Here is a 14548-nt window from a genome sequence, read left to right as displayed (position 1 = left end):
TAAGTTTGATACATATCTTATTAGAATTAATAAACAGTTTAATTTTATAAAAATATTTACTAACAATGTTATTTGTTATTTTAACAGGAAAAATATTGTTAAACAATGAATTATTTTATTAAAATTAAATTTAAACAAAGTAAGCAAACAGTAAAGCAGTAAGCTACTGCCCCTTAACTAGTGCTAAAGAATGTACCATAGCTATTCAATAAATAAAAATTAAACTTATAATCTCTAAAAGGAACCTTAAATAATTAATTGAAAAAAGTTATGAACAAATTGCAGTAACGATAATTAATTCTGAATTGATTACTTTATTGGCATATAATCAAATCCATTAATAATGACCTACCATAAATAAGAAGCACATATTATATGCAATACACTTTTTTTTTGAAAGAAGCTTACTTTTAGAATTTTTTTTTCCTACAGTGGTTTGCTTTCTGATTGGAACTGAATGGGGAAATTTAGTTTTGTTTTGTTGCAAAGTAAACCTCAAGTTATCTGGCATGTCGGAAAATTCCAATTTCACAGCATGCTGGTCAGCCTTGCTTTTTTCCAGCATGCCGGATAATGCGGGGTAATACAGTATATTAATTTAGAACTATTACGCAATTAGTACAAAAATTGATAAATGTGCTAAGGTTGAATCTGAATGCAGAAAACATATTTCAGTTAGAAAAGTTCTAGAAAACCAAATACAAAAATAGTTTTGTCATTCATGGTGTATGCAATAGAAATAGTGTTTCAGAAAGATCCTGTTTAAAATATAACTAGAGTATAAATAGCAAAATATTTGGTCATTGTGTTTTACAGCCATCTTTTCCCTTCTTTGTTTTTTTGCTCTTTTCCAGAGTGTTTGGTCTCCTAGTACCTTGTATAGGCATATAAGGAGGGGCAACAATTTCTTCTTCAGCACTGATGTACATTCCACTGTTTAAGGCAGAAGTATACGGAGGTGTCTCTGGAAAAAAAAATATTGAGCAAAAAATAGAAATATATGGTAGAATCCATGTCGATTCAACAAGGGGTGTAACATAATGGTCTCGGATTTTTTTGAATTCAACATATGTTAAAATTTATAAAAAATTAACAAATAGAATTTTTTTTTTGTTTTGCCAAAACAAATTCCTGCGTTGAGATATAGGCCGTCAAAGATGGCAGTCCTGTCATGATTTCTCACTTGGGATTTTGGTCAAAATTTTTAATGTCCATTATCTCAGGAACGGTAGAACATATTTTGTTGCGGTTTGTTTTACTGAAAAGGATATTTTTTCTTGTTTAAAAACATATGCAACATTTTGAAAAATGTGCTTTAGTTTTTTTTTCAGTTTTTTCAAAAAAAAAAGTTTAAAATATTTTTTTTTGATTCTTCCCAAAAATGCCAGTTTTAAAAATTTTCATTCTTTTACATTTTATTAGTACCACTGAGAACTACGTTCCCTGAAAAGGAGAGCTTCCACTTTTTCGTTTAACAGATTTTAGAGGCATTGAAAAAATGAAGGTTTTTAAAGAACTCTTTACACCACGCAGACCTGAAAATTAAAAAAAAAAATTTCGCAACAAGTGGCCAGAGAACACTTTTAATTAAGTTATATAGCGAAATTTTCATTTTGAGTCTCCACTTTATCCAGAAGTATTATTTTTTATGAAAATAAGAAAGCGGCATCCAGCCGATTTGCTGCATTTCCCCATGCAACCTTTCAGCGTTTGCCGAAAGAATCGTTATACGCAATACCATCTTGTTCTCACTAAATTCAATATCCTGGATAAAATAGCGGCTCAAAATGAAAGTTTGGCTGTATGACTGAGTTAAAAGTGTTCTCTGGCCAATTGTTGAGAAATTTTTCATGTCTGCCATTACGTAAAGAGTTTCTTAAAAACCCTCATTTTTGCAAATGCCTCCAAAATCTGTTAAACAAAAAAGTGGAAGCTCTCCTTTTCAGGGAACATAGTTCTCAGTGGTACTAATAAACTAAAAAAATGAAATTTGGCATTTTTGAGAAAAATCAAAAAAATTATTTTAAACTTTTTTTTTCAAAAGACTGTGGAAAAAAAATCTAAAGCACATATTTCAAAATGTTGCATATGTTTTTAAGAAAGAAAAAATATCCTTTAAAATAAAACAAATCATAATAAAATATGTTCTACCGTTCCTGAGATGATGAAATTTAAAAATTTTGACGAAAATCCAAAGTGAGAAATCATGACAGGACCGCCATCTTTGGCGGCCTGCATCTCAGCCCAGAAATTTTTTTCGGCAAAAGAAAAAAAAAACGCATTTCTTAATTTTTTTTTATGAATTTTAACATAAGTTAAATTCAAAAAAATCTGAGGCCATCATGTTACACCCCTTGTTGAATTGACATGGATTCTACCATATGTAATGCATTTGTGCAAAAGTGTCAAGATGCACAAAATAGTATTATTTGAGAACATACAGCAGAAACTACTCAGTTTCATTCCAACAATAAGATCTTTAACTCAAAAATCAATTATGAGTTTTTGTTTTCTTTATTAAATCGTTTAGTTCAATTTTATTTCAGGGCTAGTTCCAACTATATACATTAAAATATATATTTTAACACCTACTCACACAAATATAGATATACATGTAAGCACTCAGAGTGCCTCATAATTATACATGCTCATTTTTATGAGCTTTGAGTTAACAAAAGCTTTTTTTTTTCACAATTAAATAAGACATTGACTCAAAAATATTATGTACTTTTTTCGGTTTAGAAACTAAAAATCTGAGCATCTTTTTGACCTTTGTAAAACGAATTTCATTATATTGAATGGTAATGTTCAAACAGCTATTGTGAGGAAGACAAAAAATCTTCACATTAACTTCAAACAGGGAAAACTCGTTCAAAGTATCCAAAGACTCTAAGAGAAGGTGAACAATACATAAGAACTATATGGAAAAACATTGGTCTATAAAAATTAGAAAATTTCTTTCTTTTCAAATATCAAGACTAACAAAATGTATTTGCAGTTCTAGAGCTTGAATGTGCCACCCTTCAATAATTTAAGAAATAAGCGAAAAAGGCAAAACACTTCAATTTTGCACAAACAAGGCAGATCATTTTCTACATAAATGGGTCGGTCTTATTTTTATCTCTTTTAATTGTCATTAGCCAGAGACGCAACGTTAGCCAAGAAACCGTTACTCAGTTCAATGATGGATTTTCCTCAGTTTGCAAAATGCTTCATATAGCCTCAGTCATGAAAAGAAAAAGTATTTCAACAGGTTATTTTAGATCAACTCATATCAAAGACCAAAGACATCAATTCATAAGGGGTTTCAGGGAAAAATGTTTTGATAAAATGCAACACATGTAATTGTACAGCGGTTTCGTTCATCACAACACATAAGGGCTTTGTCGTGAGTGCAGAATTTGTCTAACTTCCGTGAAGTCTGTTTAGAAATCATTGTTACACACCACTACAAACTTTTAACATTTATTAATTTGAGCACACAGAAGTTAACGACATAAAGCTCACATGAAAGTGATTATTCAAAACAAAGAAATCCTTCCATATTTCTTGGGAATACTAAAACAGATATTTATTTTACCTGCCATGGGAGATGATAAAGGAGAGGTTGGTGAAGACAGATGAGAACCTGGAGATGACAATGGAGAATGATAACCATTGTAAGTAGGATCAATAGCTGCAGCAATGTTGTTAACAGGGTCGCCAGAAAAGTCCGATGCAAAACTTCGTCGATCAGCAGTATTCCTATTGAAATTATCAGTTATCACTCGTAAGGAAATTGTTAAATTTGCTTAATACATGGATTGTCTTCTACTCAGTAAGCTTCCATGAGTAAAATAAGAATAACAAAAATTATGATATTTAATAGAAATATATTTACGATTTTTGCATTATAACAATGTATCAACAAAAGAATCTCTACATATTTTAAAAGAAAGTAATGCCAAAGAAATTGTGTCTGTATCTGTCCCATGCCCAGGAAATCTCCTAGCACTTACAGTCCTGAAATTCGGTATATAATTACTTTGGAGCCAGGGGTTTGCACCTAAAAGTGTTTTTTTTTTTTTTTTGAATTTCTATTTTTTTTTCTTTTTTTTGTAATTAACTTTTTAAGCTAAAATCTCCCATAAATTGCCTATCAAGTGGATGAAAGACTTCCAGGCCACTTATTCCTTCCAGGGAGTGGAATTATTCCTAAGTCATTCGAAAGAGTTTTTTTCTGCACAAGATGAACTTGGTTCTATTTTTCTCAATTAATTTGAGCAGGATGATATTTAATTTAGCAAAAATTTAAGGCTGAACTCAATTGAAGCAGGGAGTTAACGAGCAAAATATTACTGGAGTTCACTAATTCAAAATGACGTTTAAAATGTACAAACCGGCTGTTTTGCTTTGCATGAGAGCCCCTTAGCAACTACATTGCTGTGAAATTTGGTACAAGTTAGGCTCGACCTTGGAGGAGGGGTGTACCTCAAAGTGTTTTTTTTTTATAAAAATAATTTTGTCATACATATTTTAATCAAGTTCTTTTCTTCGAGTGGGAGTGGAATTTGTATAGCATTCTAAATATAGTAAGCTCTTCAATTGCATTTTTTTTTCTACAGGTGGGGAAACTGGATTGTCACATTTTGTTTTAAATTTAATATATTCAAATCTGATTCTTCCTAGTTACAATTTAAGGGCTACATAGGATTAGAAAACGATTTCTGGGGTTGGTTAACGTTAGCAAGCAGCTGGCGGAGCCCCTTAGTTTTAATAAATAAAGTATAAAAAATTAGAAAATGAACAAGAATTTCAGAAAAGATTAAGTACAAAGTAAGCAAGCTATGTTTTCGTTGTAGTAAAAAAATATGAGTATATTTTAAATAATTGAAAATATCATGGTAATTGAGACTTAAGGATATAGAAGTCCTGCCTTTAATACTATATAAATATAGTAGCAAAAATACCCGGCGTTGCCTGGGTCAGTAATAATTGTGAGAAACAATCGCTACTTTCATTCATTTTCTATTTTAACTGAAAGAACTCAAAACACACCGCTTTGACATGATTTGAAATCGAGCTTCTTCCTTACCCATAAAAATAAAATAGCAATAAGTATGAAGAACAAAATAATATTCAGTTAGAAATGAAAGAACGACGTTTAAGCATATTAAAATTTGAAGAATTTATAAAATATGAAATTAAGATTTATCAGTTAATATATTTTTTCTTTTTTTGAACATAGTCTAAAATTTTCTCCATATGGCTATTGAGATACAAACAGTTTTAAAAAATGCAGCCGCCGTTATCCCACTATACTTGTTTCAGTTATTTTGGGAAATTTCAATTATTGTGGGCTCTTGGTGCAATTTAAAACGTTACCAAATTTATGATAATCCTTTTGGGATACTTTGGATAATGCTCCTCCTCCCTACTTTGCAAAACAGTCACCATATTTGGTCACTTTCAAGATGGAAGTAGACAAGATTCTTTAAGTGCCTAAGTTTTCAAAAATAGAATTTTATGTCTATTGTTATGCAATGCAAACTATTGAACATTCCACAAAATGTGCTGTATTTTCTCCCCCTAAATAATTATTTTTTTGAAAAATGCAAAATTTTTTCCTTCAAATTTTATTTTCAGAATATCATTTTATCCGTATTGCTTTGACGCTAATGTGCTATAAACTGACTCTTTCATCTAAATTATTGTATTTTGAGGGTTTTTAATTATTAAAATTACTTTCATATCCTAAATTTTTCACGTAGTTGCCATATTTGGTCATTCGCAAGATGGAAGCAGACAAGATTATTTAATTGCATACATTTCCAAAAACAGAATTGGACGCCTATCTCAGTGCAAACTACTGAAAATAACATAAAAAAGGGCTAGATTTTTTAAAAAATTAGTTATTTTCTGGAAAAGTGAAATTTTATCAGGAAAATTTTTTTTTCTCCAAATGTCATCTAAAATGCAGTTTTCTGCTGACTTTTCATTGATTTATTCAGGCCTAGATCTATAAACTTTGGGCCCCCTTGCAACAAAATCTGTAGGGCCCCTCCCCAGAGGCCAGCAGTGTTTATTTGTAACGTTAATAAGTCTTAGTGCTAGTTAGTTTCCATTTTTTCTTCAATTTCTTGAGCCGTTGAGTCCCTTAAGGATGTGGGCCCTTCCGCATTGAGGGGTCTGCGGGTTTGTAGCTCCTGGCCTGAATTTATCTATTTATTTTGTAAAAGGCAAAACAATGCATGTTTATAGCTTTTAAATGTAATTCCGTTCAGTTCTATTTATTTGTTTTTTCATGAAAGTAGTAAAAACTCCTCTCCCATTTTGTTCTTCAACAATTGGCAACAGTGGTAGCCACCAAGTTTTTGGGTCTAGTGGTCACTGGCCACTTAGAAATTTTCTGAATCTTTACCTTTACTCCGGTCATAAGTCTGACACCTTACCGAGGTCACCACGGCCTTGCTCACATTGGCTTTCGGTACAATTAGCTTTTAATCAACCCTCCAACCGGCCGACAAATACAACAATGAATTAAGTATAGAATGATCAATAGTAAAAAATGCTCTAAAAGAAATGCTGTATACAGATTTAGAAAATAAGTAACAGAAGAGTAACAAACTGCTAATTTGAACAATTCATAATTTATACACTTGATAAGAAATAAAAGTAGTCTACTTTGCTTAGAACTTTTAAAGACTTATCTAATTATTTTCAAGGACTCTAGAACAATTAAAATTATTTAACACACTTTATTTGCACTTTAAATTCTCAGATATTTTAGTACTTGATTGTAAATTTTTACAGTCCTGTTCTAACTTTGTAAGAAACAACAATTTCAAATTTAAAAGAAAAAGAAACTATAGATTTCTCAACAACTTTTCTCCAGTTGCAAGTGGGGCAGAAAACGAAAAGGAATAGAGGTAGTGTATTTTTTTTTTCATGTGCTAAACATTTACAATATGCAGAAGAAGTAAGACAAAAGCAAACAGTAACAGAAGAATTTCCAAAATACTGCATTCGGAATAATATAATAAATAGCAACATATGAAACATGTGAGTCACAAAAATTTGTAATATGTTTCAGAAACATGAGAGTCATGTTTTTTACATTTTTGGTGCAGGATAACAAGGAACTGAATTTGACATATATTGGCATTCCTTCTCCCTACCCCCTCCCATTCGTGGTTTGTAGCCACTTTTCCAAATTTTCAAGGTTTTCAAGCACTAGAAAATGAAATTTATTTTTCAGGTACTTTTCTTTTTTTGGAATGAATCATGCCAATTTCCGGGAGTAAGGGTCCCCTAACAAAGCGGGGGCCCTAAGCTATAGCTTGCTTAGCTTGTACGTAAATCCAGGCCTGCATATAATATATAATATAATCATATTTAAATTTAAATGTTCTTTTAAATTCAGAGAGTGTTGATTTTTTTACTTTACACTCTCTATTAGTAATCTGAAAGCATTTACCATTCTGGACTTCTAAGTCTTTCTTTAGTGTGAGGGTCATCAGTAGGAGTTTCAGGATACTGTGATATGGACTCAGCAGTAAAGTTCTAAGAAAAGATAAAAATAATAAAATTTTCTGAGCAGAAATTTCATCACAGCTAATAAAAGTTAACAAGAAATTGTTTCAAAAGAATTACCATATTCTCCTGCTGAGATAAAGCAGCTTTTTGCCTAGCCCTTTCCCGTGCCTTTCTTGCTCGAGCCCTCTCTTGCTCCTGAAGAATTTTAGCTAATTCTCGATCTTGAGCTTCTATAGCCATTTGTCTATCTTGCCTGCTGTCATCTTTAATCTGAAGTTTTAAAATAAAGCAGTAAAAATTACTAAAACCGTTACAATATCTGGTTAAAAAACAATTTTCAAAATACAAAGGAGAAACTATACCTTTCCTTCTTGCTCTTGAAGTAGTCTTGCTAATTCCTTTAAGCAAAAAAAAAAGGACCAAAAAAAAAAAAAAAAAAAGTGATGTTAAAAAATTATAAATAAATATATAATAAAAAGGTAGAAAAGTTTACATGAAAATATTAGCATCAGTTTCAAAAGTAGACACTGAACATCACTAAACAGCGGGGTTTACCAAAGGGGGCATACATCAAAAAACCCACCCTGGTATTTTCAGGCTCCCCATATGAAAAAATCCACTATCTTGGTAAAGTTTTTGGTAGCTTTTACTTTCGTAAAATAAACCAATCCTCCCTATAAAAAAATATATTTTAATCAATCATTAAGTTTCAACTCTGAAAAGTAAGGAGGCAAGGCCTTTCTAATTTTGGAAGTGAAGGAGCAGCTGCCCTCTTTGCCCCCCCCCCCCCTGTAAGAGCCGCATATGGCTTGCAGTGCTGTAATACAAGCTTCACATCACTGCTGAATGGAAAGGCATATGGTAGTATTAACACCAGCCATGTTCTGCACCTCTTCTAAAGAATTATGGCGCTGCATGCGGTACAAAATCAGTTGCAGACAACTTCCTGAATTTTCTTATCTTGACTACCCTGAACACCACTCTTTACCACATTCACATGACATATCTAGACACGCATTATACTGCATACATATGGATTTTCAAAATAATGTGTATGTACAACACATTTTTTGTTTAATTTGAAAAAATGTATTTAGTGCATACTTTTTGCAACTCCTCCCTTTCACCCTGAAAAACTTTGAAATGAGGGAGCCTGGTCTAACCTCCTTCAAAATTTGGTCAGACATTTTTTGACCATCTTGTATATATAAACATCCGGATGAATAAAGTAATGGAATATGGTAGAGATCTAAAATCCACTTAAAAATACTTACAGCATCTCGTTGTTCCACAAATCTTTGAAATTGTTCAGGAGTTAAATCATCAGGTGGCTCCAAACTAAGGCTGGAAAATCGTCTATCAAGTTGACTAGAGCAGGCTTCTTTAGTTGACAACAAATCATCTATGGATTTTATACTAGAAGCTACAAAAATGTTAAGTATAAAATAAGAAAAAGTTTAAAATAAGTGCAATGATTAATGTACACATTTAAGTCCAAAACATATAAACACTAAGCAAAATAATTAAAACAGAAAACATTGTTGCCACAAAATTTAACATAGAGAACAAATTTCTTGACTTTTCAGATTTTCTAGTTCATTTTCGAAAACTTTTCTGGTTAATTGAAGTCAACCTACAATATCTATTATTAAACTATACTTTACTCTAAGCAAAACCTACTTTTTTAGTCTGTTTATGAAAAATCACCAGCAATGATTACCAAAATTTTGATTGCTGAAACAATTTAGTTTTTATTTCACTGAACAATTAAGTCCAGTCTTTCTTTGGCCACACAAAATACACATACTGTGCGTGTTCAGAACACGAATGGCATAACAGGTCGTGCTCAACTTTTGCATTGAGGATTGTGAGCATAAAAGTTTTCACATTAATCTATATCTTGTCTTATCCCAAAAAACACTCGATCTACTGACTCACTAACCAGTTTAATAACCCATTCCACAGCCGGAGGAGAAGGAACATTTGCCGATTTATGGGTAAAGCAACAACTGTTTTCGTCAAATGAAATATTATTAACTTCGAAAGAACTCAGTAGGAAGAAATCAAAGTTTTGAAAACTGACTTAAAAAGTGAGCAAAAGTACTTGATGAATATTGCTGTAACAATACAGAAAGGAAAATGTGACTTTGATCTCACTCCCACAAAACTAAGACGTTTTAGTCATTAGTTTTCGTTAACGTCTGCTAATGAAGTGCTGGGGCTGTATAATATTTTAACTAACTAGTGGAATGAAGGCACTCATAAACAATATCTTCAAAAATTATGCTGCTATGATTTGATATAATTAAAATTTTAAAGAAAAGAACAAACGTCCTTAAACATGGACCTATACACTTATTTTAAAGTTACAGAATCTACAAGTCAGATGCGTGATAATCTCCCAAACATTGTGGATCCGATGATTCAATGAAATGCTTACTTTGTGATTTTTGAGAAATTGTTATTGGTCATGGCAATGCACTAAATGCAAAATATAAAGCAATTGGATTACAGTAGGGTATCTGTACAACGCAAAAAACTACCAATCAAGAAACACTTTAAAAGCTATGAGAGAATTTCTTCCATCCATATTAAGATTTGAAGATTTGAACTACAGAAAATAGTTGACAGGTCAACGTGTTTACTTCCTCCACTTCAGTAATGATGTGTAAAACAAGGATATTTTATCCTTTCTAGAAACTATACATATATTCTTAAATATGTATTCGTAAAATTCCCATATCACGCACGGGCAGTGGAATGGATTGTGGAACTGTTCAGTGAATCTGCAGAAGTTCATTTGAGGTATTAGACAGAAGAGATGGATTTGTATGAGAACCTTTATATTTTTCAAACATCAGTGCCAAAACTGAGCCGTAAGTCCAACTTCACACCTTAGTTGAAATGTAGAAACTTGTTTAAAACCATATAGTTATTATGAAAGTTACTTTACAAATGTATAAGTCTCGTCAATATGTTCAGTCTTCTTGGGAATTGCAGGGTGGAACACAAAGTGCAAAAACCAACTTTGGGGTGAGTTCTGGATTGCTAATGCAACACAATATAATTGCAGTTCCAGCAAAGAAGGAGCAAATTTACTGTAGTAGGGCACATTTACTGTAAAAAAATACATAACTGGGATCTAAAAGAAGAAATACTGCAATATACAAATTAAGCTAAAAACGTCGATTTTTGGTTGATTTCACATAAGTTTACGGCTTATGCGCGAACTAAAAACTGTAAAAGAATTGAATATTTTCAAAGATATATTAAAAGACTATTAAAAGGAATCATTTAAATGGGATTAGAACAAAAATTTTGTATATTTGGATTTTTATGAAAATATTTGAAAATTTGCCATTTTTAACATTTTTTACAAACTTTGCTGCCAATGCGCGATCTGAAGACATATTAATTTTTTATTTTTTTCCCCCACTTTTAGGATGGCAATACACAACTTTTTTTTGCTATTAGAAGTTGCTTATCAAAAATTTCCTTTTTTCTTCCCACCCTACTGCTTATACAATAAAACCACTCGGAACCGATTATTTCCCCATCAACGCAATGTTGAAGATCCCTGCTTAATCAAATAATTTCCCTAGATAATCGAATAATATTGATCAACTTTTGTAGATATTTTTGCTGAGAAAAGTTTTGAATAAATTAGAAATAAATTAAGTAAGAATAATAATTAACATTGAAAATATAAAGTAATTTTTTTGCTGACAACAGACAAGAGAAACAACATTCATATTCCATCAAAATATGTCCTATGTTCTACGACATTTCTTTTGTCTTTGCTATCACAAAAAAAGGCCAACAATTAAATTAACGAACAAAGAAATACACATATTTTGACAATAATAAATTGATCATATTGATGAATTGAAATGTAAAACACGGTAGACAAGGAGGGGGAAAATGGAGTTAGAAATATGTTCCCAAAAGTCCTTAAGCAAGCAATCCACCATTATGGAAATTTTCAGAAAAGAATGTACTAAAAAAGATAGCAAAATAGATTTCATAACTCAAGTTGTAAGTTACTTTTTATAATTTTCATACGAACTTGTGATATACATACTAATTATTAACTACTTTGTTGTTTATTTAATTTAGTTCAAAATCTTTTTGCCAATAACATTTAATATTTCCTTTATATAACGATTGATTTATATTATTATTTCGTTTTAAGACTGATGTTGTCAATTTAGAAAGACTAAAAAAACTTCCCTGCTTAATCAAATAAAATTTCTTGGAACCGACGATATTCGCAGTAAGCAGGGCAGACAGTATTTATTTAAAATTGGAAAAAAAAAAAAATCAGTGCATAAAAAGTTGTTAATATTTGTTTCAAGACCAGTAAAAAGGGCTTAAAAAGCAAAATTTTAACAGCCAAATATTTTAAACTTTTATTCCTCTCTTTCGCCTTATTAGAAATTCCATACCATGCATCAATCTATAGTCCATTAGTAAACAAATATTAGCTTTTTTCTTCTGAAAACAAAACATCTATAAAGCAATTTATAGCTTGATATAGGAGTAAGCAGAACTTTCACGTTTAATGATTCTTGTTTTAGAAAATTGAGTTCTGTTCATGTGTAAAAGTGTGTAAATTCTACCTATGAATGTGAAAGTCTAAAAAATAAAACAGAAATTATTTCGCCATCCAACATTTTACCACAGTCTCATTTTGGATGTTGGTTTTCCTTATACAGTTAATTCGCTATTATCTGCGGGTGGCTTATCCACGGCCTTTCATTCGCAAAAACTCAATTGCCAATGTTTGTTTGTCACTGCCAATAAAATTGGCAGTGACAAACAAACTCAATGTATTTTCAGTAAGTTACCACCTTATAGCCAGGGCTAAGGCAGAAATACATGAAATAAACCGCCAGCTCTGTCATTCCAGTCGAGGATTGCAGTTTTGTGCTAATGAGCACGAAATTGCAGTCCTTGATGACTGAGCTGGTAGTGTATTTCCTGTAAACTGAATGCAGTTAAATGCACATTTTTCCTTAACAAGAGCAAAGTCTATTTTTAGACATCTCTATTTCTTCCCCCTCCCTTTCAAACCTTTCAAGATCATAAAAATCTGTTTTTTAGATTTACAATACTTACTGCTTTAGATCTACACCACTGATTAATTTTTAGATCTACCCTGCTTACGGACATTGAAATTTACACTACATACTGATTTCATATCTACATTACTCACATGCATGAACGAGTGACCAGTCTTGAAAAAAGTCCTCTTCCCTCTCTGCACTTTTAGTGTGACCTAGCTTGATTTGTTTCAGTTAAATCAGTTTATATGACTCATTGGCGTATGCATGTAATCTATTTATAATACTACGTGATCCATTCTTAGTTTTACCTGATTTTTTTTGCATACACTGTTGCGTTTATGGTCTCAACTATAATTGAAGTGCATGCAAGCGTTATTGATCATAAGCTATTGCATAACATAGCATCGTTTTTGTCTAATTGGTGGATCATCCACGACATTGCATTGCTCATCCGTGGTTTACTGCACTACCCGATTCTGCTAATAATCAGGAATTGATTGTATATAACTCTTAGTCAGTATTAATTAAAAAGCTTGATTACCTCAAAGTACTTTCCAAAATTTACTTTGTTACGCCATTCCTTAAAATGCATTAGTATATTTGAGAACGTCAATATCAGTCAATCATTTTCTCCTAACTGTCTGCTTTTTATTTAACTCAGAAACCAGATTTATATTTTGCTGTTGATTGTACTTTCCTTTCCTTCTTGAAAAATGCCTACTTAAGGCAAGGAAACCTGTGTATTCCAGATCAGTCTTTAATTTCCCTCGCTTTTCCATACTGATAACTTCGATTTAAATTTATTTTTAAAAAAAATCTTCACATCTTGATGTTCATTTGATAAGAACTGTCAGTAGCATGTTCTAAACTAACATTTCCTGTTACTTTGGAACAAAAACTGCAGAAAATCTTTTAAATTTCGAAAATCCCCAAAACTCAGGAATGTTCTGGAATTAATTGATATTTGCTAAACAAAAGTAAAGGAAATTCTTGGTTTGGCCACAACTATTCCTTTACACATTAAAACCAATTATAAATAATTTCTTAAATCACAAAAAACCACTTTAAAACATTTGTTCAAAATGCTTACAGTTGGAAGCTCCCGAAAGCTCCACACGAGCTTTTTCAGCTTGCCTCAGTTCTCGTTCTTCTCTTTTTCGCTGTAAACGTAACTTTTCTTTCTTCTGAAGTTCCAATGCAATTCGCTGTAAAAATAAGTAAGCAAAGCTTTTGATGTTGAAATCGTCAAAAATAAAAACATACAAAAAATTCAAAGAAATTGTATCTAAATATGACACTAACATTCTTTCAAAAGAGAACGTGTATTTGCATTTTGTATAAATTTAAAGTATTTCCAACATAAGCAATCACTAGTTATTGCAATTATCTTCTCTTGATTTTAAAAATATTTCTTGATATATTTTACCTTTAGAAAAAATATCTCCGAATGTTAGTAAAACGTCAGTATTAATTTTAAACTATAAATAACCTACACACACTTTTTCATTCACCTTTTTTGTTTAGTTTTATTTACAGTTTTGGAACATTTTAGTTTGATATGATTACACTTAACAAATATTTAAGTCTAAAATATTCACCTGGTCTTCCTCCTCAATCTTTTTCTGTCTTTCCATTTCTTCTTTCAGGATTTTTTCTTGAAGCTGTTGTGCAATAAAGGCATCATGATCTTCTCTAAGAAATAAATAAAATATATTTTTTGAAACCTTTACTGAAGACATTTTAATATATAAATTTTAAACCTTTTTCTTTTAAACTAAAAAATGAATTCATGCACCATTATCAGTAATAGAAATTCAGTTCAGCTATCTTTAGACTGTGCTTCAATGCATAACTAACTCCAAAAGCAAAAATAAATGAATTGAAACAAATTACTAATCCTAATATTAGTACATTTAAGAGTGTGAGATATGTTTTCAAATTAAATATTTAGTTAATCTAACAAAACA

General features: G+C 31.3%; 1 protein-coding gene across 1 annotated transcript in view; it reads right to left on the bottom strand.

The window, feature by feature from the left end:
- Positions 1 to 200: 200 nt before the first annotated feature.
- LOC129234572 (coiled-coil domain-containing protein 50-like) overlaps positions 201 to 14548 on the bottom strand; it is a 43835-nt gene continuing 29487 nt past the window's right edge. Inside the window, exons 4-11 of the mRNA XM_054868594.1 lie at positions 14180 to 14273; positions 13672 to 13786; positions 8790 to 8938; positions 7878 to 7913; positions 7633 to 7785; positions 7457 to 7542; positions 3581 to 3744; positions 201 to 964 (exon numbers count right to left, since the gene is read on the bottom strand). Coding sequence (XP_054724569.1) covers positions 801 to 964; positions 3581 to 3744; positions 7457 to 7542; positions 7633 to 7785; positions 7878 to 7913; positions 8790 to 8938; positions 13672 to 13786; positions 14180 to 14273 — 961 coding nt within the window. The 3' untranslated portion in view covers positions 201 to 800. The remainder of the gene's footprint in view (positions 965 to 3580; positions 3745 to 7456; positions 7543 to 7632; positions 7786 to 7877; positions 7914 to 8789; positions 8939 to 13671; positions 13787 to 14179; positions 14274 to 14548) is intronic.

This window comes from Uloborus diversus, chromosome 1 (assembly GCF_026930045.1).
Source record: "Uloborus diversus isolate 005 chromosome 1, Udiv.v.3.1, whole genome shotgun sequence".
Lineage (NCBI taxonomy): Eukaryota > Metazoa > Arthropoda > Arachnida > Araneae > Uloboridae > Uloborus > Uloborus diversus.
This window is presented reverse-complemented; position numbering and strand designations above follow the sequence as displayed.